This window comes from Cryptotermes secundus, unplaced genomic scaffold, assembly GCF_002891405.2.
Source record: "Cryptotermes secundus unplaced genomic scaffold, Csec_1.0 scaffold43, whole genome shotgun sequence".
Lineage (NCBI taxonomy): Eukaryota > Metazoa > Arthropoda > Insecta > Blattodea > Kalotermitidae > Cryptotermes > Cryptotermes secundus.
The window spans coordinates 440,413-463,367 of record NW_019723298.1 but is presented as its reverse complement, the minus strand read 5'-3'; the positions used below and the strand labels follow the sequence as shown (position 1 = coordinate 463,367).

Sequence of the window (22,955 nt, the reverse complement as noted above, 5' to 3'; positions counted from 1 at the left end):
CTGTGTAGAGATAATATTTGTAGTACGAATTACCAAACGCTGGGCTTGGGTGGTTAATATTCCTGCTTACATTTTGAAGATCCTGGCATCAAACCTCGGCACGGAGACCCGTTATCCTGATTGGCACTTCTGGTAGTTTTCCTAGATCCCCACCCCAAACAAGTTAAATGCTGTAAAATTGGACGTTCCTTCTTTTCCCCACATGCTTTCCAACTCATCACTCTATCTATTTATGGCTCTATAGACCTTTGATCCTTGACCGCTCTTTAATCCTACACACAGTCGGTAGGACTCCTTGGACGGGAGATCAGCCCGTCGCAAGGCCGCTACGTACACACAGAACACAGAGAATAAACGCACACAGACATCGTTCCTCGAGCGGGCGACCACTGTGATCGGCGCCAACTCATCATTCAGCATACGAAATTATGTTACAACTCTGCAGTTCATAAGGCTCAACTAAACATCCCAGTAACCAACAAACAGTACGATCTGGAAATGAGATGTTCGTGGTCTATTTTAAAGCACTACCTGGTGAAACAAAAAAGAAACTTGAAGTACAACCAGTCTTAGGAGAACTGTAAACGAGTACATAGGTCTTTTTTTTTTCCTTGGCACCACAGCCCCAGTGGGCCTAGGCCTACCTCCATGAACTTCTCCGTTCACTTCGGTTTTTCTAGATCTTACACATACGGTAGGACTCCTTGGGCGGGTGATCAGCTCGTCGCAAGGCCTCTACCTGTAGACAAACACAGAAAAACGCACACAAACATCTATGCCCTGACTGGGATTCGAACCCACGATCCCGGTTTCCGAGCGAGCGAAGACAGTGCATGCCTTAGACCGCTCGGCTACCGTGACCGGCACATAGGTCGTTTGGTTCTGAGAAATTGAATAAGCACTGCTACCTCCTCCTAATCACTATGCAACACGATCACGAGCACATAAACAAATGTTGGTATCTGCCGTCTAGCGTGGGAAACACTTGTTAGTCGACGTAGAGATGTTGGCTGCAACCAGGCAGACTTCCGTGTGCTGTCTTGCATGCAACAGACCGTCACCCTTACATTGTGTACGTATAATATCATTATAAGACCCTGCAATTAAATACGACACACACGTATGCTGCAAGTCAGTTATCCCCAAAGTGCTACTTGGCGTTTTTCATTGAGGAGCATGACACATGTTTCTCGCTAATCAAACGAAGACCACGGTAGGTGACCCCGAAGATTCAAATCCACTAACACAAAAGCTCTCCATTGGACTATATCCTGAACCTACTCCATTCACCTGCGACTCTCACTGCCTTCTTGCGACGACAATGTTTACATTTGTGCTGTTTTACGTTAATACACCGTATAGTCAGGCACAAAGATTTCGGAAGAATCTGTTATCTCCGTCTTCAGGACGTCTCCCTCCGCTTAAAATGGGAGAAATTGGTTACTCCGGAACAATAGTGTCCACCTACCAGGCTATAACGTGTCATATCCCGGAAGACTAGCCATATTTTCACCACAGTAAAAACTTGAACACAGATACGTATATTCAGTCTTAATACTATCTTTACATCTCCCTCTTGTCATCTAATGAGCGTCTTCCCAAGAGGGTTTTTCCCTTCCAGATCCTGTACTTCTCATTTCCATCTTCATAACCACACGCCCAGCACCTCGTATCCGTCCAGATTTCACTATCCCAATGTGCACAAACTGAATCGTTATTTAACATTCTGAACTGCCCATTTCTTATCCCTCTTAGTCACGAATATTTTGTTTCCAACACAACTCATGCTACTTCCTCAGAGTAAGAGACATAATACACATTCATATAAAACAAACAATAGAATGTTCTATACTAGTGGAAATGGTCCGTTCACCTGAGAATTTTTATTTCTTACCTTCATTCTTCGCCCACTTTGTTTTCCTCCATCTCTTTCGCACCTGTATATACTTCCCACACTTCTAATTTAAAACAGTGATTATGTTTCATCTTTATTTTTCAGACGGTACAATTTCGGACACAAAGCTTCCATCTGCGGAAGTGCATGAAAATTACATGTGCTCACGGATTCTGAGCGTTAACGATATAAAACACACACACACACGCAAGTCTATCATAGACCTCGGTACTGGTCCTCTCAGCACATTCTTCGTGCCGAGTACCGCGGGACTCACGGCTACATTTTACTGTCTCCTTGACTCGCAAAGACAGTATCCTATTAAGGCTATATATATAGAATATCCTGGTCTTCAGCATTTTTGGGAATTAGGCCGGACGATAACACTTTTCGACCTGAATAATAAGCCGCACTTTCAGAGTATGTTCTTCCTCTAATTTCATGCTGAACCTCGTTTATGTCTTAGCGTCCTTCTGAGACACATAGAAACATTTTCAATTGACTAGAGAGGAGCAGAGAAATTCTCAACTCCAAGGCCATGACTGAAGAGTTAATTAGCATCTTCCATCGTTAGCCCCGATGAACAAGTTAAAGCAAAAGATCACACACACGAACAGTGCAACGCTTCGCCTGTGCACAAACATCACATTATCCACTCTCATACTTGAAACTGTTCATCTGACAACTGTTTTTACTGCCTGTCCTAAAGAATGACTCGGTAAGATTCCTGTTATCCTCCGCTAGTAAATTCTGTGACATAATCCTTACTTGTAACTGTCCTCTCGAGGTTTTCATAAATTTTAAACTCGCCTTATCATTTATTCGTCTCAATAAACAACCATCAGCAACTGAAGTCATCGTAGAACTGTACAGTAGAATGGCACATAAAGCAACCACAGTATTGCTAGAAACACGGGCTCTTTTTCATCACAAGGTTGCACTGCGTTGTTTTCTGCTACGTCAGTGAAGTCGATGAATTACAAACATGAAACACTGATTAGAAGATGCTGATGGAAGTGACATTGGAAGCAAGAACTGAGTTTGATGGCAGTAGCAATCTCTCTTATTGCTGAGCTCTTTCCGAACACAGTAATGAACCTTTGTGCCCCTTAAAAGGGGCTGAGTTTCTGAAACAGCTGATCGACTATCAGCTTCTCAAGGATTAGCTTAGCAGTACCTGTATCTTACTTGTGACATGGTAAAAGAATATGCCAAACACTACAAGCCTTGGAAATGTACAGTCACGGATATCATAGGATTATACGAGTTAGTTCGTAAGGATAAGTTTTTCTTCTTTTCTTTTGGTACATTGGCAACGAAAGTTTGGAAACTATTCCTACTAGCTTCGCCAGTCTCTCTCCGTCTATTCGCACGTACAAACCCAAGAAGTAATATATGAATTTTCATAAAATTTTATATTTGAGGGTTGCATTAACATCCGTCCATATTCGAAATTTAGTTAGAACTGAACGAAAATTAGGGGATACTTTACATGCAAGCCTGTGTGTGGTTCTGTGAGCATATCCACTGTAACTCGCTTAATAACTCAAACTATCGGAGCGACAATATTTCGAAATGAAGTATCAAACAAACTTCAAAACATTTCATTCGCAATATAAACATTTTTTCTTAAGTCTTCGCTGCTGGAGGTAATTAAAGAAAAGGAGTGTTATGCTGTGTCATCTAAACACTCAATAAGAGCCGTACTAATTTGCATAAAATTTTATACCGCAGGGTATTGCCCCCTTCGCCTGATTTCCCCTATTTATAAGAATATTAATATATTTAAATCTTCGAGGAAATGAAAGAGCAATCACACCAGAATTATTATGCCTTACGTACATTTCCCAACCGATTAACCTTTCGATAAACGAATAATATTTTAAAATGTAGTTTCTTACACAGAAAAGACAGTGCATCTTCATTATATAGACGACAGGTTAAAGTTGTTTAGGGAAATAATCGTTGTTTGTTGTGAGAATCATANCTGAAGATGGAGGCGATAGGTTCCTCCGAAACGTCGGTTAACACCACATATACACGGTGCCAAATCCCAGAAGACTGCTTTCTTCTTCTTGCTTTAAAATTCTGCAAACGATTTCTGTTACATAATCTGAGCTAATGACAGCGACATTAAATAAACTATAAATAAATAATATATTAATCTCCTGGCGCTTCCAAACACTTTACTGCGCTGTTTACAGTACCTGCCTACACGGTTTGCAAGATGATCCTATCATCATAACCCACATCTCGTCTGCAGACCAGAGTAAAACAGCATGCTGTCACCCACATCAGCTGAAAAGTACTGCATGAATTATAGTCGTACTTGAGGCGGTTATGACGTTAAGGCTAACCAGGCCGCTGGAGTACTCGTGCCACTCGTACCGTCACTCCTCAGTTGGAATATTGCCTTCTGTTTGCATAATGAATGCTGTATATGAAATGAGAACGTTGTGACAGCGGGCAATGCAGTTTTTAGTTCGAAAGAAAGTAAAATGTAACTAAGTCACTTTGCAGCACTCTTCTCTCTGGATATAAATGTGTGAATGTAAGACACAAGTCCGGGGCAGACAATGTTAAAAACGTTATTCGATACTAAATGGCAATTAAAGTCTTCTTGGGGTTACCCCCCCCCTTGGTACTACAGCCCCAGTGGGCCTAGGCCTACCTCCATGAACTTCTCCGGCTTGGGTTTCTTACCTCAAATAATATTTATGACATATCACAGAATTCATACATATATGTAATATTTCCAAGTAAAATTTACATAATACTCGTAATATAAATCATATGGATAATTCGGGACAACCTCATAGGTATCTGTGCAACTCAACTATGCTTTAAGCAGAGGCAGTCTTAAGTCCAAGATAAATAAAAATAACAGCACATATTTGCATCCATCGTTTTTTTTTTCTGCGAGGCTTATTGAGACGAATGTTAAGTTTAGGATACTCATCGCATATTTGTGCCTAGTTCCGAGGTCAATAACACGTGGGGCTTTACCTTCACTCCCCCACACATCTTCATGACTTGATGCTTAAGGGAGCAATTTACTGTTGACTTTATTCATTGTGAAGTCCTGTGTGCGACCATGACACCAAATAAGATAAAAGAAGACTATGGATAGTCGGCAGTACAATACAATTCGCAGGACTAACCGCTCACGCTATGACCCGAGCTAATTCCTCGTTAACAGGCGAGAAATAGGGCGGTTCCATTGTCAAATATCGCAACTTCCCCACCCACCCCCCTTGGCACTACAGCCCCAGTGGGCCTAGGCCTACCTCCATGAACTTCTCCGTTCACTTCGGTTTTTCTAGATCTTAGACATACGGTAGGACTCCTTGGGAGGATGATCAGCTCGTCGCAAGGCCTCTACCTGTACACAAACACAGAAAAACGCACACAAACATCCATGCCCTGAGTGGGATTCGAACCCACGATCCCGGCTTCCGAGCGAGCGAATACAGTCAAATATCGCAACTAGCATCTCGAAACAAGAATCAATGTATGAAGAACATATATTTAAATTATGCCCATGCAACACACCAATTACAAAAATATCTGTGTGGCTGTCCTCAAAGTCGGAGAGGCACAATAATTTCTGCACAAATGGAGGAGCCAGATTAAAGGAAACTAATGACAACGATGCTGAGGAGAATATCTAGACCTAAGATGGAGGAAATAACAGGGAGTTCAACAAAACTGCATGAGGAGCTTCATAATTTGCATTTTTCACCAAGTATTACTACGCTAGCGACGGGCATGTATACCGGATGGCAGAGAAACCTGAAAGAAGAAAACCACTAGAAAGATGTACGCATGGCTGGGAGCACAATTTGATGCTATTTTACAAATAATGTGAAATTAATGATTTCAGGCAAAACATCAATGCGAGTAATATTTGAGGTTTTCACGACGGTGACTACTCTGGGACGTGGCGCCATATAGATATTATGTAAACCGACGTTTCGGAGGAACGTATCGCCTCCATCTTCAGGGTACAAGAATCTGTGAGCGAGGAATCAGCGTGAGCAGTGCCTGCAGACTGATTTTATACCCTGAAGATGGAAGCGATACGTTCCTCCAAAACGTCAGTTTACACAACAGCTACACGGTGCCACATCCCAGAAGACGACATTCTTCATCAATGTGAGTATTTTAAATTGGTATTCAAGTTTTATGAAACAAACACATCAAGGCTGAAATCGAGGGAACTGTAAATAAGGGACTTCATAAGCTTCGCATTTATTCGGAACACCTTCACTGATTGGTGAACATAGCCTATGGGCTCGGAAATGTGCATACAGCGTAACAGTTCTGAAACAATCGCGCATTTATGTTTACCTCAGAAACCACTGAATGTGAGGAAAAAGTTGTAACAGACATAAAACATGTTTCGGTTTTCTCCGCAACTTTTGTTCAAAACATTTTCGATTCACTATTAACGAGTTATGCTCGAGATGCAAACAGAAATCTATGTAAGTCTTCATGCAAAGTAGTCATTAAATTTATCTGATTTAAATTAAAACTGAAATGGATTCAGCAATTTTTTTCCGTAAATATCTGTAACATCAAATTTAATCAAGATAGCAGTCTTCATAGTCACCGCCGTGAAAACCTCAAATCTTACAAATTTAATCAAATTTGGTTTATGCGTCCCGAGTTTTTTCGTGCGCACAGACGGACAGATGGAACGGTTTAACAGGGATGCGAAGGAACCTAAAAACGAGAATAAAACATTTTAATATTTTCACCCGTTCGCCGAGACGAGTATCAACACACAGAATCCGACCAACAGGTTGGGTAAAATATAATTCTGTATGTCTTGAAGAAAACACACTTTCGATATACAGAAAAGTTGTTTATGGTATTACAACTCGTAAAGTTTTGAAGTTAGTAAAAACATGGATTTCATAATTCGAACTAAAGCCATGCTTCTGAAACCACGTAAGACATGTGACAGGACTATCACTTGCTAGTGACGGTGTTCCGACCAAGGCTTTTAACATTAGTACATTGTTTGACCTGTAAGAAAGTTGGAGGACGCATCTTCGTCTGGGTCTGGCAGCTACTTTCACATTGAACACATGTTGTGTAAATGCCAATACACGCCGTTGCAGGGCGAGATATGTGGGTAGGAATGACAATTGCTGGCACACTGGAATGTGTGGAATTCTAGCGTTGCTAATCCAGCGCGACTCCTATGAAGAAAGCAGCAGCAAAACTGACAGCAGGGTTCATCTATTCCGTTTACGGTACACGGCCTCACGTGCTGGCACTATCACTTCGCCCCTATCGACAGAAGTGCATTCCCTTCTTAACCACTAATTGCTACCTCCATGGAACAAAATCCTTGTCGACAAGCCGACATTCGTTTAACTGACACAGAAATCGCCAGCCTGTTATGCACCCCGAATATTCCTTACTGTGTTCACAAAGGCCAGACTCTGGATACTATCCTGGGCTACATTTCATCTGCTTTCAACGTCTTAGTGACTGCATATGTTATTGTTATTCCCAATTATTTGAAGTTGTAATATTTTCGAACGACTTATTAGCTCTCTTCAAACTATGAGTATTATAATTCTGTCCTGCATTCTGATAGGGAGACATGAACACTAGTCCCACGCTTAATTTTCTCAGATTTACAGCCCAATCTCTTTCTTGGCGTCTAACAAAGTTTCTGTATTTTTTTCTCATTAGAACTACATCTTTATCCAGAAATACTCAAAACACTGTCCGTAGGACAAGCATGTCCCTCCAACCCACAGAGTGTGTCAATAATAGCAGCATTTCGTATGTACAGAGCGACTGAGACCTTCCAGAAAATCGCTGACGTACAGGCGGAAGAAACGCGCTCCTTGCATCAAGTCGGGCCGTCTAGGTAGCGTTACAAGTGTTACAAATAAAACATGCCCAGTCTAAAGCAGGTGCTGCACATGCTGTCCTTTGTTCCCAAAGCATTTCTGGCACTTCCGTAAAAAGTTTACATTCGGTCGATATTTTGATTGGGTTTCTTTACTTCTGTCTATTAATTATCCGCTTGTTCGGATTTATAATTAAATAAATACTTTATTTGGAAATTGTAACATCCTGAAATTTACACTGAAATCTTTTCTTTCTTTTTCTTAAATTACCATTTTTCACATAGGTATCATTAAGTTGCATGAATATGCGTATCCCACACGTGGCGATTCAACGATTTATTGAGGAAATACGAGCAGCAAAGATACACTGTAAGCTGTACAGGCTCTTGGTTTGCCGATTACGCTAGCAGTCTGAATTTCAGCGGTACAAGTTGGCGCAAGATGCGTCTGTACTGCGCCCCTGCGATTAACTGGTAGTTCTCAGAAGATGGAACTTGCGGCTAGTGAGCGATGTTGTTGTTGTTGTTGTTGTTGTTGTTGTTGTTGTTGTTGTTGTTGTTGTTGTTCCCCCTCCTCGTACGGAGTTTAGGGTGGTCACTAGTGTTGGCGTATGATCCGGGGTAAGCTCCAAACATGATTCAACGAGGATATTTTTTTAGTTGATTCCTTTTGCGATGCAGAAGTCAATTAGGTCTGGTATTTTCTTAGGATAAGACGGCCATTACGTAGGTTGCCTTGTTGTTTACAAATTAAGTTATTGTTTCTAATAGATTTTTGTAGTTCCCAGTCTTTGGTTGTTGTAATTCTTGAACCCCAGATTGTATTCTTGGCATTAAAGTCTCCGCCTACTAGGAATCGATTACCTAATGTCTTCAAGAAGTTGGTGTAGTCAACGTATTTATTATTATATCTGGGCGGGCAATATACTGCTGCCATTGTCAATTCTCCTGTGCTGTCTTCTGTAGTGACACTGCTGGCTTGTATGTTGTTAAGACTGTATTTAGCTCTTTCATAATGTTTGATTGTTTGTTTTATAATTATTGCCGTGCCTCCGTGAGCTGTGTTGTCAGGGTGATTTGTGCTATATAAATTATATTTTGGTATCTTTATGTAGCTTCTCTCAGGGAAGTGAGTTTCTGAGATTAGGAGTATGTCTAAGTCGAAGTTTTGTAGAAATGCCTGTATTTCTTAAGCACATTGGCACAAGCCGTTGGCGTTCCATTCTACGATTTTTAACAGAGGAGCCATTACTTAGTTTTATTCATGAGCGTCGACATAAGATTTATGAGGGTACCCATCTGATCCATTAGCGTCTTCATCATTTGACAGATTTCAGCTAGATCATTAGAAGGTTGTACCATGACACTGGAAATGGTGCGACTCTTTTGAGTTGCGGTGGTGTTCGATAATCGCTGTGTTACTTGGGAATACGTTATTCCTGTCTGAAGTGATCTAATTCGTATTTTTTGTTCTCTTAATGTCGGGTAGAATTTTTGTTGCAATTCTTTGTGTACTAAGCAGCCTCTGTAGTTGGCTGGCTGATGATCACTGCAGTTTACTCATTTGACATTGCAATCTTTTGTTTTCTTGGGCATTCTTCTGTTAGATGTTCTGATGCACATTTGACAAAAGTTTTTCGTATGCCCAAATCTTTGAAAAGGTTTGCACTGAGGAATTTCTCGTTTGACGTGGGAAGCTTCGGTGTGTACTTTTGTGTTTAAGAGTAAATCTAACTTGTATATTTCTTTGTTATTTTCATTTGGTTTTAAGTCTATAAAATAAAACGGTAATGGTGTTTTTGTGTCGCGTTGTTAATGTTCCAGATGTTTGTTACTTCATGCCCTTTTTCTTGGAGACTTAGCTTTATTTCATTTTACTCAGTTGCTGGGTGGATATTTTTAAGGACTACTCGAAATCCTCTTTCATTTCTGGGTTTATAGGTATGAAATTCTGTTTGCTTTTCTGTTAGTGCTTTTATTATTGTTGTGTATGTGGAACTTTCTAGTGGTTGCACTTTCACTTGACTGTTGTATAATGTTTTCAGTATGTGGGCAATAGCATTTAGCAATTCAACCAGTGGTTTTATTTTTAACGCCTAATACAAATATGGGTGGGGGCTTTGGTTCTCTGTAAAGATTCTCCTTCCATAGTTTCTTCGTCTGTGAGAGCACTAAATCTGTTGCTTACTGTTACTGTGCCTCCTAGCCAATATTCTTGCTTCTTTGATGAATCAGGTTCTTTTTCTACTGTGTGCAATTTGCTGCCACTGACATTTCGGGTTTGAGTTTGGTATGTATGTTGGGGTTTGCGGAGTTAATGGATTTGTTACAGGAACTTGAGTATTATTTTGTGGCCGGCTGCTGTATGCTATCGAGTTTTGTGAGTATGCTTGCAGAGGCACCGGCTGTGAAAATTCCGAGTTCATCAGCATTTGACTATGAGGCAGCGTTGGGAAATTCGTATCTGGCTGGGCTGCTATATACGACCCATAACTGGGTCGTGAATTTTAACGTGAATGTAAATGTACTTAGAGTTTGTTCACTATTTCAGTTGAAAGATAATGTAGAATTATTAAACTTGACCTTAGAGGGCGAGTGTATATCACTGATAACTCAAGTGCACAGTTGTTACCTGGTAACGAATCTTTACAATGAAAGTTCACCAGCTTCCGTGTACGCTTCGAGCGTCAGGCGTAGACTGTACCACACATAGGATGTGAAATATGCATACAAAATTTCGGTCTGAAAACCTGATGGGTAGAGACCACGCGGAGGTTAGGTGGACCCTAGAGCCGGTCTGCACGACGTGGTGAAGAGAAAATTCTTGACCTTATCGGGACTCGAGCTCCAACACCTCGGTCGTCCAGCCCGTAGCCGGTCTCTATACCGACTATGCTATCCCGGCTCCTACGTGTTCTAGGAAACTACTACGTTCCATCGTTAAAACCCTTTAAAAGGAACATTCATTACACATATAAAATCATCTAAAATTTAATTTGATTAATTTGCAGATCTACATTAGTTAAAATGTCATTTGTTTTAATTTTCTAGTCTTATATATCCTAAATATTGCTCAACCGTATAATTAATTTCCAATATTTCTTTTTTTCCTTGGCACTACAGCCCCAGTGGTCCTAGGCCTACCTCCATGAACTTCTCCGTTCACTTCGGTTTTTCTAGATCTTAGACATTCGGTAGGACTCCTTGGGCGGGTGATCAGCTCGCCGCAAGGCCTCTACCTGTACACAAACACAGAAAAACGCACACAAACATCCATGCCCTGAGTGGGATTCGAATCCACGATCCCGGGTTCCGAGCGAGCGAAGACAGTGCACGCCTTAACCCGCTTGGCTACCGTGACCGGCAATTTCCAACAATATCAAAAGGAATTACAAGAAATGGATTATAAGATACGCCACCCAATAGGAGAAACACTATAAAGAACTGAATTTTAATTAACACTTGTCTGTACCAGGACTACTAGGGAAACCTAAACGAAAATGGACAGGACAGTATTAAAGTACACCCTACAGAAACAGCTTTTGTCCGTATGTGTTAGTTTAGAGATGCTTCAACGTCTCTGGCTAGGAACACGTACCAAAATTGTGAAACAGACCAAGCAACTCTAGGTAGGATCCAAATGTTGGACATTTGTAAACATGGCGATGCGCATTCAGGATTCGTAAACTCATGAAATACCTTGGCCGAATGGATACCAATCAACTACTTAAGAAAGACCGTGTACCACTGAGTCAGTCTTATGTTTTAATGTTTATATGCAGACACATTTTCTTGTGAACTATACTGTCACATGTATGGAGTGTCTAGTGACGGGTTTTGGATTGGTGATCGGATTTATTTGATTCTTTCATACAGCGTATGACTACACTTTACAATTCACTATTACACGCGCGCGCGCACACACACGTTTTCATTAGCCGTTGCTTGGTAGCGGCTTTCAATGGCGGGCGTTCCCTTTCCTCTGTGTTCCCGAACTATCCCCGGCCTCAGCTACATGCTTCTCACAGCAACAGCTCGCAACGACTGACCCTCAGCAGTTCTCTAACTGACCCACTATCTCAGTCTGAGTCTGAGTCTGAGTCTTATGTTACGACCGATGGTCGGTCGGCCAGTCTCTCTTGGAATAAAGCATCCATCTGGGGCTTACGACCAGATCTGTATTACTGTCAGACAGTTGCGAATTTGTTGATGTGGGGCGCTCTCTCTGACGATAGGAGAGGTTTTTCCTTTACAATTGCTGCTGGTCCTCGACAGCGCAGTCATTCTCGGGACCGAGACCCGTGGGAGAGTCGCGACCATATTTTACTGTCTCAGATTCAAGACTTCCCTTTTCGTCGCCTCCTACGACTCGCAGGGCTACGGTGTAGGTATTCGACGCCGCCTCCACACAGGATGACTAAACTCACCCCTAACTGTATCGCTTATAACATCTCGACATGGACCGCAAAGAAAACACTGTTCCTCTGTTGCCGTTTACGGGCCGTTACCTAGTAACCGCCGTTGTATAGTTGCCTGTTTCGCAGTCATTGCCTAGCAACGGGTATACATGCCAAAATACGTATGATTCTCCGACCAGTGTAGATAATCATGGCTTTGACAGTTAACAGAATAATTCTTAAATTGGTCATTACACAAGACATCTCATGGCTTTCCTCAGGGCAGCCAAATATTGTGACAGCATCTTAAATTAGGCCACGACCGCTTTCTTCCTCATCATTTCCGATTCCACTAATAATCCAGCCATTCGACGCTATACAGTCTAAGGTAACGACAGCGCCATTAGGTAAACACGCCTCTGAACACACAAATATAATATCTGAAGACACACATACAAAGATTTCGTTGGAAAGCTGAATGGAAGAGACAACGTGGGGGACCCAGACGTAGATGGGAGAATGATATTAAAATGGATCTTAAATAGATTGTATGACTGTAGACTGGATTCATTTGGAGGGATTTTTTGTACAGATAATGAATCTTGGGTTTCCACAGATAACGGGGTCTATTAGTGACTGTTCGTTTTTCAAGGACGTTGATCCATGGAGTTTGATGGCAGTTGGTTACAGTTCAGGATTAAACATTTAAAAATTAAATACGCTGTAACATGTTTCACAATTACATTTTTAAAATTCCAAGGCCTAAGTATAAAGGCGTTAATGACGCAGGCATATGCAATACAAACGGTTGTAAAAAACCGTATCCTTAAATCCTCACATATAAAAGGCTCTTCTGTCGTTATGTAAGTTAGCATGAACTTACAAATTGAAGAATCAAATGGCAACAATGGAAGGTATGTCTGAGCGGTATCAGTGTCCAGCTATTCCGAAATATTTCCTCTACATAACATCGCTTAGTTCACGTTATTATTCCAACTTAGATGAATCGTACTTGTCTTTCCAGAACTTTTGAAGTTGCTGTGGTTAGGTATTTTTGAAGAAGTCTGTTCTTAACCTCTTCCCATTGAAATTTCAACTGTTTCTGTACTAGTCTAAAACAACAGTATAAATATCATATTCAAAGAACAATACTGATGAACGACAGAGGGTTTTACCTGTACTGACAACATAATTTCCTTTTATTATTCTGCCTGATTAAACGGTAAATCTATCAAACAATGCGAAGTCAGGACTGTCCCATTATGTCCGGCATGACATGCCATGCCCTCCCAACCTGCACTTGGTCACACCATCTCTGTCTGTACCAAGAAAGCGTTAGGATTGAGTCTGCTGGGCCTGCTTCTGGGAGAGGTAATGGGAATTTCCAGCCGCCTGATTTGTCTCATTCTCAAACGGACTTCAGGAAACACTACTCTTGTCATTAACTGGACCCTATTATATTATTCAGCTTTCGTGCATTAGAATAGCGTTTCTGGGCCTTCTTTTAGCCGAAGTGCTCTTTCGTCTATGAAATTTACATATTTCCTTTCAGTGGAGACTCAGTGGAGGGATATTATAAACACGGTAAGGTATGGGGAAATTTTCGTTCCAGACTTTACTTATTCCTTGCACAGAAAGTGCTGGACAAAAGACAAAGTTGTCAAGACGTTTTCCAATCCCATTCAACTCGTGTCCAACAGCGAAATTATACATCCCATTACCCCATCATGAGGCTACGAACACCATGCGGGTATGGGGGTACAAGTGTCCACAGTTCATAATTGCTGAATTGGATATGCTGGTCTTTTGATACCAAATTACGTCTAAAAATTCGAAAATGTGTCCTCTAGGTCTCCGTTCGAGCCTATCTTGAGATGTTCGTGGTGTCTCTCAGACTCTTCAAGGCCTAACTGAATAGTATATTAAAAGGCTACTTGGCCTAAAATTTCAGAAAACTACGTTCCAAATCATTCCAATGCCCGTAAATACGAGTATATGTCACAGGCCGATATAATGTAGAACTGCAGAGCCAATAGATGAAACAGTTACATAATCACCCAGGAACACAAACCTTATCGTCAATCGTCAACAAACAAATGCACACCACTAAACAATATTACGGGATAGTTAAATACAATCCGTACCATAAAGAAATTTTCTTTGTAGTCGCATCGACGATAATCGCATCGGAGGCTATGAAGAGTACAATCTTCTGGGATGTGGGGCCGTGTAGTCCGATACTTTTTCACCGAATATTCGAAGGAAGTACTGCATCCGTCTTCAGGGTCGAAATTTAAATTTTGCAAGCAGCCAGCAAGAAGCAGATAGCAAGCAAGCAAGCAGGCAAGCCACAGTTCACTATAAAATACTAGGCGGAAAGAAATTGTCATATATGCATGGGTTCCTACAACACGGTTCAGCAAGTGTACGCTTTTTATTACCAAATATTCACACAACGTTCCTTGTGGTCGTCGTTAACTATTTGGTCCAGCGACCTGAAAGAAATTTACAGTTTATCCTATTTATTACCATATAAAACAGAATTATACTGAATTTCAGATTAGGGGAAGAAGAAATATCACCAGAACAAGCACAGATGGAGCTGAAGTGCCATTACTGGACGTGAATGAAGAGATCATCATCATCATCATCATATTACGCACTATTTTTTAAATGCATCTCCTCGCTGACAGTCTAATTATGTGACAATGTTGCCAGACTTACCTCTTCGGACCCTCCAGTACACGCGCCAGACCAGGTAAGCGAGTCCTACTAATGCTAAGGTGACCAGCAAGGTACCAACTACGGCACCTGCGACGCTGCCCGCGGAGTAACAGATAGCCTCCTGGGCCAACACTCCCTGCATCATCAACAAAAACACGACCTTGACCCCTACACCACAATCAGTCAGAGACGCCATGACACAACAGAGCTGATCCTACGTCTTCTCACCGCTATAACTTCTTCCCATGTCGTTCACAACCACAACCTCCTTACGAATGTGGAGGTAGGGCAAGCGCACTTAACAACGTTACAGGGTAACTCACATATGTTCAGGAAATACTAGTTTTGTTGGCACTTTTGTGTGTTGGTACTGCCTAACCTCCTTGAGGATCTCTAGTACCATAAATTGAGTTTTAATGTGAATGACAACGGTTTGAACTTAGTTGAAAAAAAAATTATATTACGTGAAACTCTTCAGGACACAGAATATGTACATAACGAAGTATTTCACAACATCGTCATATTCCTCCCATGTCAGTCTGCGAAACGACGATTAAATTATTTGGAACACCATGCGAAGGGTTTGTTTTCCTGTCTCTTTTCCTTCTCACTGACATATGTTACAACTTCACCGTTCAGACTTCGAGGCTACAAACTAGCACTTCCACTTAAGGACAATGTTTTCATACCGAAAATCAGACTACGACCACCTCTCTTAGCGTCTCTCCAGCCCGTCTGTTACTTGCTTCACTGGCGGCAACCAACCGACCAGGCTAAGCTAAAGAAGGCTTGGCTTTCACACCAAGGTCGTCCGTCTCCAGGGGGGCAACGAGGGGCCCCCCTTCCTTCGTCTTCAACTTGCTTCTGGCTGGCTTGTACGCAGGTTGTTCTACCTCTTGCCCTCAGGTATAACAGCGTTCCTGCAAACTCCTGGTGCGGTTAATATGATAGCCAACGTGTGCATATGTTCAGAACAGGCCTATAGCCACGGTCGACTGCATGCAACTCACCGCAAACACCGGAATGGCGGTGAAGGGAAATACTACTACCGAATGGCAATGCGTGGGAGGGGAGAGGGGTACAGTTGACTCCCGCCACAGCCCTACTCCCGTGTCTGTTACATATTCTCTTAAGTTGGCACTCCAAAACATAAGATATAGCGAAACAACAATAGCTACATAACAATAAGTTACAAATAAGAGGTAAAAGAATAATGACCCTATACTTAATTAAGCACCACGCAATGAATGCGTATGGGGAGTGGATACGTAACTTTAAGAATACTTAACCTTGGTGCTATAGGGAAGTGAGTGGTCAGCTTCAAGCCCCGGCAGCTGTATCCCAAGACAAGGAGCACAAGACGTCTCTAGATAAGAGGCTGGGTGGAACCTGGAGACGGTTTGGACTCTGTGTGCCGGGGTTCGAGCACCTGCTACTCTGCTCCGAGGTCTTCTCGGCCTCTTAAGCAGCGACTATGACGGACTCTTTCCCCCGGTTGTGTGAAATTGATCACTTGTCTTCATCTAGTGGCAAGTTTAAAAATGCGTAGAGCCATTCCTCTATCCTCTCCTACTTGTTTATGGTATGGTGCCCGATTTATAAAGATCGTCCAGACGATCCAGGAGCCCACTCACTCTCCCGTCCAAATGGTGCTGGAAACCTCGCGTTAGCGCACCGCTCTGAGTCCACGATTCTCAACAGAGGGAGAGTCTTCCCCCCAGGAATGCAGAAGCAGGGACGTGAAGCAGGGACGTCAAGCTGATCGAGCATTCACCTCCATTTAATGTCGAAGCCTAGAATCTATGGATCTTTGCATTCACATTCCCTACGAACCTTCAATGTCTAGTGTTACACAAGGGGATGACTGCCCTTCAGGTTATTAAATGTTAAATTATTTTCAGCTCTTGTGGTACCTACTTTTCCTCACATGTAATCATAGGCTATAGACCGTAAGGCTAAAGGAACATTTAAATTAATAATTATAAAACTTACTGGTAGATCTTTTGTCCAAAAATATTATCGTAATCTCCGGTAATACTGTCAAGAATAATTTCAAGGATTTCCAAGTGGTGAATTATTACTTGCCGGTCACGGTAGCCGAGCGGCCTAAAGGCATACTGTTGTCGCTCTCTCGGAAGCTAGGATCGTGGGTTCGAATCCCACACAAGGCATGGATGTTTAGAGTGTGTGTGTGTGTATGTGTGTGTGTGTGTGCGTTTATTCTGTGTTTGTGTTGTCCTGGGTTTAGGTAGAGGCCTTGCGACGAACTGATCACCCGTCCAAGGGTGATCACGATGATGATCATGCAAAATGATCACGAAACTAAGAAATCAGCCCTATGCTCCAAAGTGGGAGCGAAAAGGAGAGAGAGTGAGAATTATTACTTGAAATAGAGAGAGATGAAGACTTAACTCTATAAAATCTGGTTATGTGACATCTGTGGTTCCCACGCTGACAAATATTAAGGTACGGTCTTCTTGTATAGAACACTGTGTATTTTGGTAGACAGGGTCCACATTTCCGAGATAACTGATGCCTCCATCTTCAGAATAGAAGACGAATTTTGTATCCTGAAGATTGAGGTAGCAGATTCCTCCGAAACATTGCAACTCATCTACCAAAGTAAAAGGCATCACATCCCAAAGCATAATCTTAGGTCGAATTCTAGTTACTTTTTAATAATCCAAAATTCATTTTTTCCATAATCAGCCTAAAACCTAGCTAAAAATAGAAGGTACTTTAACGCTAAACTAACAAGAAACACACATAAGAGAAAATATTAACATTGGTTCTTGATTTCAAGTGTTAAGTTACAGAATAGTTGTCTAAAACCTGGACACAATCTATTCATGTTTTGATAAGTAAACTCTTTCCATACAGAGGCACGTTCATGCGCTGAAAGTAATTGAATTAAAGAAATAAATTAATTAAGTGAAAACCTCTGACCTATCACTGTTGCGATTGAGATCCGTTTTGGACAATATTTTCTCGACGATTCAAATAATTCGTACACAGGCACCAACAAGAAACCACAACATTATTGAAGTGATGCAGCCAACATTCAGTAGACAGTCTGTGCGGTAAATATGGAAACAATCGATATTACCCATGGAGGAAAGAACACGGTAGATGAAACACATAGAGGTCGGAAGTAGGTCTAATAAATTTCTAGGAAAATCAAATCTGTCTGACCAATTTGCCACAACGTTTTATGATCTATTCTCGATGTTGTCAGCTGAAATTAACATGTAGGTAATACCTACATCGAAATATAGATGTAGGTACAAAAAGTAGATGTAGCCAGTTTTATCGTGTATATCAGAAACAACTTTCTGACTCTTGTCAACATGATAATGAACATCTGGTTTGCATAAAAGGCGGGAATGTTCTGATCAGCATCACCCGAAGGATTCACCTCCCTGGGATTAATATTAGGTCAAGCATATCAAACAAACCAAACAAACTCCGTGGCTTGTAGTTCGCAAGTGAACTATACAAACCGAGCGACCGCCTCTTATCGACGAAGTTAGTGCCAACTTTAGCGGATAGAGGGTCTCGCGTGGTCAACGCAACGGATCCCCACGGCCCTTAATCTCGGTTTTCTAGACCGGAGCCGCTACTTCCTTGAAATAGCTCCTCAGTTATCCTCATGAGGCTGAGTGGGCCCGTTCCAGACCCACTACTTCCAAGAAAATCTGGTCATGCCGGGAATCGAACCTGGGACCTCTGGATCTGTAGGCAGGAACTCTGACCACTAGACCACAGGGGTGGTCCATGGCTCATATTTATTTTATCAGAGGACTGTTTCTATGAGGCTAAATCGATATGCAACCCTATCTTCAAAACTCCTGATGACGTTGTATGTACCGGAGTACATGTGTTTGTAGGTTATGCTAGTATCTTACGATTCTGGTTCGTTATAGCTGAGAACATAGCACTAATTTTCTCATGCTCCAGTGTCGTCCTCAACTGAATTTCTGAAGAAAGTTTTAAATTCTGTGTAGGGTGTATGACAGGACCGCCTCTGTGGTCTACTGGTCAGAATTCCTGGCTACAGATCTAGAGGTCCCGGGTTCGATCCCCGACGCGAATAGATTTTCTGAGAAGCAGTGAGCCTGGAACGGGGTCCAATCAGCCTCATGAGCATAATTTAGGAGCTACTTGAACGGAAAAGTAACGGCTCCGGTCTAGAAAACCGAAATTAAAGGCCGTGGGGATTAGTTGCGCTGACCACGCGACACCCTCTATCCTCTAAAGTTGGCACTAACTTCGCCGACAAGCGGCGGGCGCTCACTCGGTCGTATAGTTCGCTTGCCGACTAAAGCCACGGAGTTNTTTTTCTTTGTAGGGTGTATGACTACGACTATAAAATTTGAAGAACTCAGGAAAGCAGGCATACTTGTTTAGGGCGTGCGGGTAGTGGACATTTTGTGAAATTGCTCACCTGACCAGTTCTTAAAGTGTGTCAGAAATAAGCTTGACCGCGAGAATAAATTTCCGAGTGACAACGGCTAATGTTCTCTGGGACCGCTTCTCAGTCTCAGTACTGCGATTACACAGAAAATTTGTATAAGCAAGAGTGATCCCTCTACTGTAACGCATCTGATGGAGTCCACATATTCAGGAGCCGTCAATTCGAATCTTGGCTTTTGTTCCGACTAAGCTGATTGATATTTTTCATAGTCCTTAACCATGAAGCAGAATGCTGAAACAATTCACCACAACGTTCCTTTCCGGGTCATTCTTTACGCGTGTACAGACGATGAGCTTTGTAGGCAGCGAAACGTGAAGCAACTTTTATGCTTTTTGTGTCGGCCCGACTGGGCAGGATCAGCTTCTGACTATTCCGGCTGAAGCCTAGTTCCTGAAAGAAAAATTCTGCATCCATATATGAATGAATTTTCTCGTACAATCCAACATAACATTGCCTCTGAAGCTGATAGATAAAGTACATATAATAATTCAATTCTTTATTATTTATGTGCCGAGTCAACAGCCGCAAGGCCAATTGCAGACAGAGCACAGTGTAGATACAAGTAATTACATTATGGACAGACACAACATAAAGTTTTCTTTNTGCTCCAGTGAGCATTCTCTAGGAATCTATTTCGAGTGTGACTTTAATACAGTATGTATTGCATTTATGTGAAGCGCGTCGTTAGGTCGGTTGGCTTATGCCTTTTGAGTCTTTTTGACTCGTCTGCGTCGTTTAATAGTGTGGTTGCACAGTTCATTTGGATGTACTTCTATCTTGTCTTTATATTTGCGGCTAATGTTTGTAATTTCTTCCCGTACTGTGGGTATGCCTACATCAGCTTGTAGTAGTTGTTTGGGGGGTACCAGGGTGCATTGACTCTACCGCGAAGTACTTTATTTTGAAATCTCTGCCACATTTCCATATTGGATGTACTTGCAGTTCCCCATAATGGTGCGCCGTAAGTCCAAAAAGGCTTCAGTATTGTCTTGTACACTAGAAGTTTATTTTCGGTAGACAGTTCTGACTTTCTGCCAATTAGCCAATGCATCTGACTAAATTTAATGTCCAGTTATTTTCTTTTGGCGAGAATATGTGTGCGCCAGGTCAACCGCCTGTCCAGGTGAAGGCCTAAGTATTTGATTGAGTCCTCTTGTGGTATGCATGTTCCGTTTAATAGTACCAGAGGGCAGGTTCCGTGTCTCAAAGCGAAGGTGATGTGCACGGATTTAGTTTCGTTGGCCTTAATTCTCCAGCGTTGTAGCCGTTTTTCGAATTGCTCTAAGTGCGTTTGCAGTATCCGGGATGCTTCAATAGGGTTCTCATAAGACGCTAGTATTGTTGTGTCGTCGGCATAGGCGGCAAGCATTGTTTGTCCGGTTTCTGGCAAGTCAGCCGTATATATGGAGTATAGCATAGGACCAAGAATACTTCCTTGTGGAACTCCGGATGAGACAGGGTATAATTCGGTATAGACTTCGTCGTACTTGACTACAAAATTCTGTCGGTAAGATAAGACTTTAATAGAGAATACATTGGCTGTGGAAGAACGCACTTAAGTTTGTACACTAAGCCTATGTGCCATACTTTATCGAAGGCTTGGCTTATATCAACACTTACAGCTGAGAAGTGGCGCCTGTTTTCAAAATCGCTATGGATTTGGCTTACTAATCGATGTATCTGTTCGATCGTTCCGTGACATTTTCTGAAGCCAAACTGATGTGTAGGTATGATCGTCGATTTCAGGTACGGATCGTTTGAGCAGTATTTTTTCCAAAATTTTGGAGAGAATCGGTAGGAGACTAATGGGTCTATACGATGTAACATTGTTTGGATTTTTTCCTGTTTTCAAAATCATCACTAATTGCACGATTTTCCATTGACAAGGGAAGTATTCGAGTCGTAAAATTGGATTGAAGATGGATGTTACTACTTTGAATCCTTTGTCGGACAATTCTTTTAGTATTTTGCCGGTGATGAGGTTATATCCCAGTGCCTTTTTCGAACTAATGACATGGAGTATGATAGTCTCTACCTCTTTCTGAGTTGTTTTATTTATTGGGAAGGCCATCTGAAACGTAGTCTCAAGCTGTTTGTCGGGATGGATTAGGTTGGAAAACTGTGCGTAGTTGTCCGCCAAAAGTCTTAGCCTTTTGCAGGTCAGTTCTAGCCCAGGTGTTGTCTCATTTCCTTACTGGTGGTATATGCAACTTAGGTTGTTTTATTTTACGGGTAGCCTTCCACAAAGAGTAATTCGTGGCTTCGGTAGGGGTTAATTCTCTGATGTATTCTTGTATTGAGTCATTTTTTAATTTAGATGTTAACTTTTTAAGTTCTTTTGCAAGTCTGTTGTACTTTTATCAGCTGGACTCCTTGTTAGTTGCCACCTTTTTCTAGCTTTCCTCTTTTCGCGGAGTTTTTCTTTCAATTCTATGGGGCATTTTTCTGTGATGTGTGTGTTATATCTATCTGCTGTTGCTTGCCTCGCTCCTTCTTGTATGGCTTTAGTTACAGTTTCCACGACTTCTTCTATCTCTAGTTTGGTTTTTAGTGGCATTTCTAGAGTGATGAGCTCGTCTAGTTTTTCCCTAAATGTATTCCAGTTAGTCTTGCTGCTAGTGAGAGATGGGTTTTTGGTTTTCCTCGTACGGAGGTCAGGATGGTCACTAGTATTGGCGTATGATCCGGGGTAAGCTCCAAACATGATTCAACGAGGATATTTTTTTAGTTGATTCCTTTTGCGATGCAGAAGTCAATTAGGTCTGGTATTTTCTTAGGATAAGACGGCCATTACGTAGGTTGCCTTGTTGTTTACAAATTACGTTATTGTTTCTAATAGATTTTTGTAGTTCCCTGTCTTTGGTTGTTGTAATTCTTGAACCCCAGATTGTATTCTTGGCATTAAAGTCTCCGCCGACTAGGAATCGATTACCTAATGTCTTCAAGAAGTTGGTGTAGTCAACGTATTTATTATTATATCTGGGCGGGCAATACACTGCTGCCATTGTCAGATCTCCTGTGCTGTCTTCTGTAGTGACACTGCTGGCTTGTATGTTGTTAAGACTGTATTTAGCTCTTTCATAATGTTTGGTTGTTTGTTTTATAATTATTGCCGTGCCTCCGTGAGCTGTGTTGTCAGGGTGATCTGTGCTATATACATTATATTTTGGTATCTTTATGTACAGGGGATGGACAAAAATATGGAAACACCCAACAAAAAACATATTACCGTGTCTAATATGGAGTAGGAGAACCTCTGTCTTGCAGAACTGCTTGCAGTCTCTTTGGAATGGATACATAGAGGTCCTGTATGATTTGCAAGGGAATCTTGTACCATTCTTCCTGAAAAACATAGTAAGTTCTGTTATCGATGATGGAGGTGGATAGCACGCATGCAGATTGCTCTCCAAAACAGACAATAAAGGCTCAATAATATTGATATCTGGCGATTGTGGAGGCCATGGCAGACATGACACTTCATCTTGGTGCTCAGAAAACCAGTCTTGGACGATGTGAGCTGTGTGAACACGGGCATTGTCTTGGTAAATGGCATTACAATTAGGGAACAGAGTTTGCACCATGGGATGGACCTGG

At 41.8% G+C, this 22,955-nt stretch overlaps 1 protein-coding gene across 1 annotated transcript in view; it reads right to left on the bottom strand.

Annotated features, from left to right (window-relative positions):
- The window catches only part of LOC111861633, a 113,984-nt gene extending 98,169 nt beyond the window's left edge, over positions 1–15,815 (bottom strand). The window contains exon 1 of the mRNA XM_023846359.2: positions 14,888–15,815. Within this exon, the coding sequence (XP_023702127.1) occupies positions 14,888–15,083 (196 nt within the window). The 5' untranslated portion in view covers positions 15,084–15,815. The remainder of the gene's footprint in view (positions 1–14,887) is intronic.
- Positions 15,816–22,955: the final 7,140 nt, after the last annotated feature.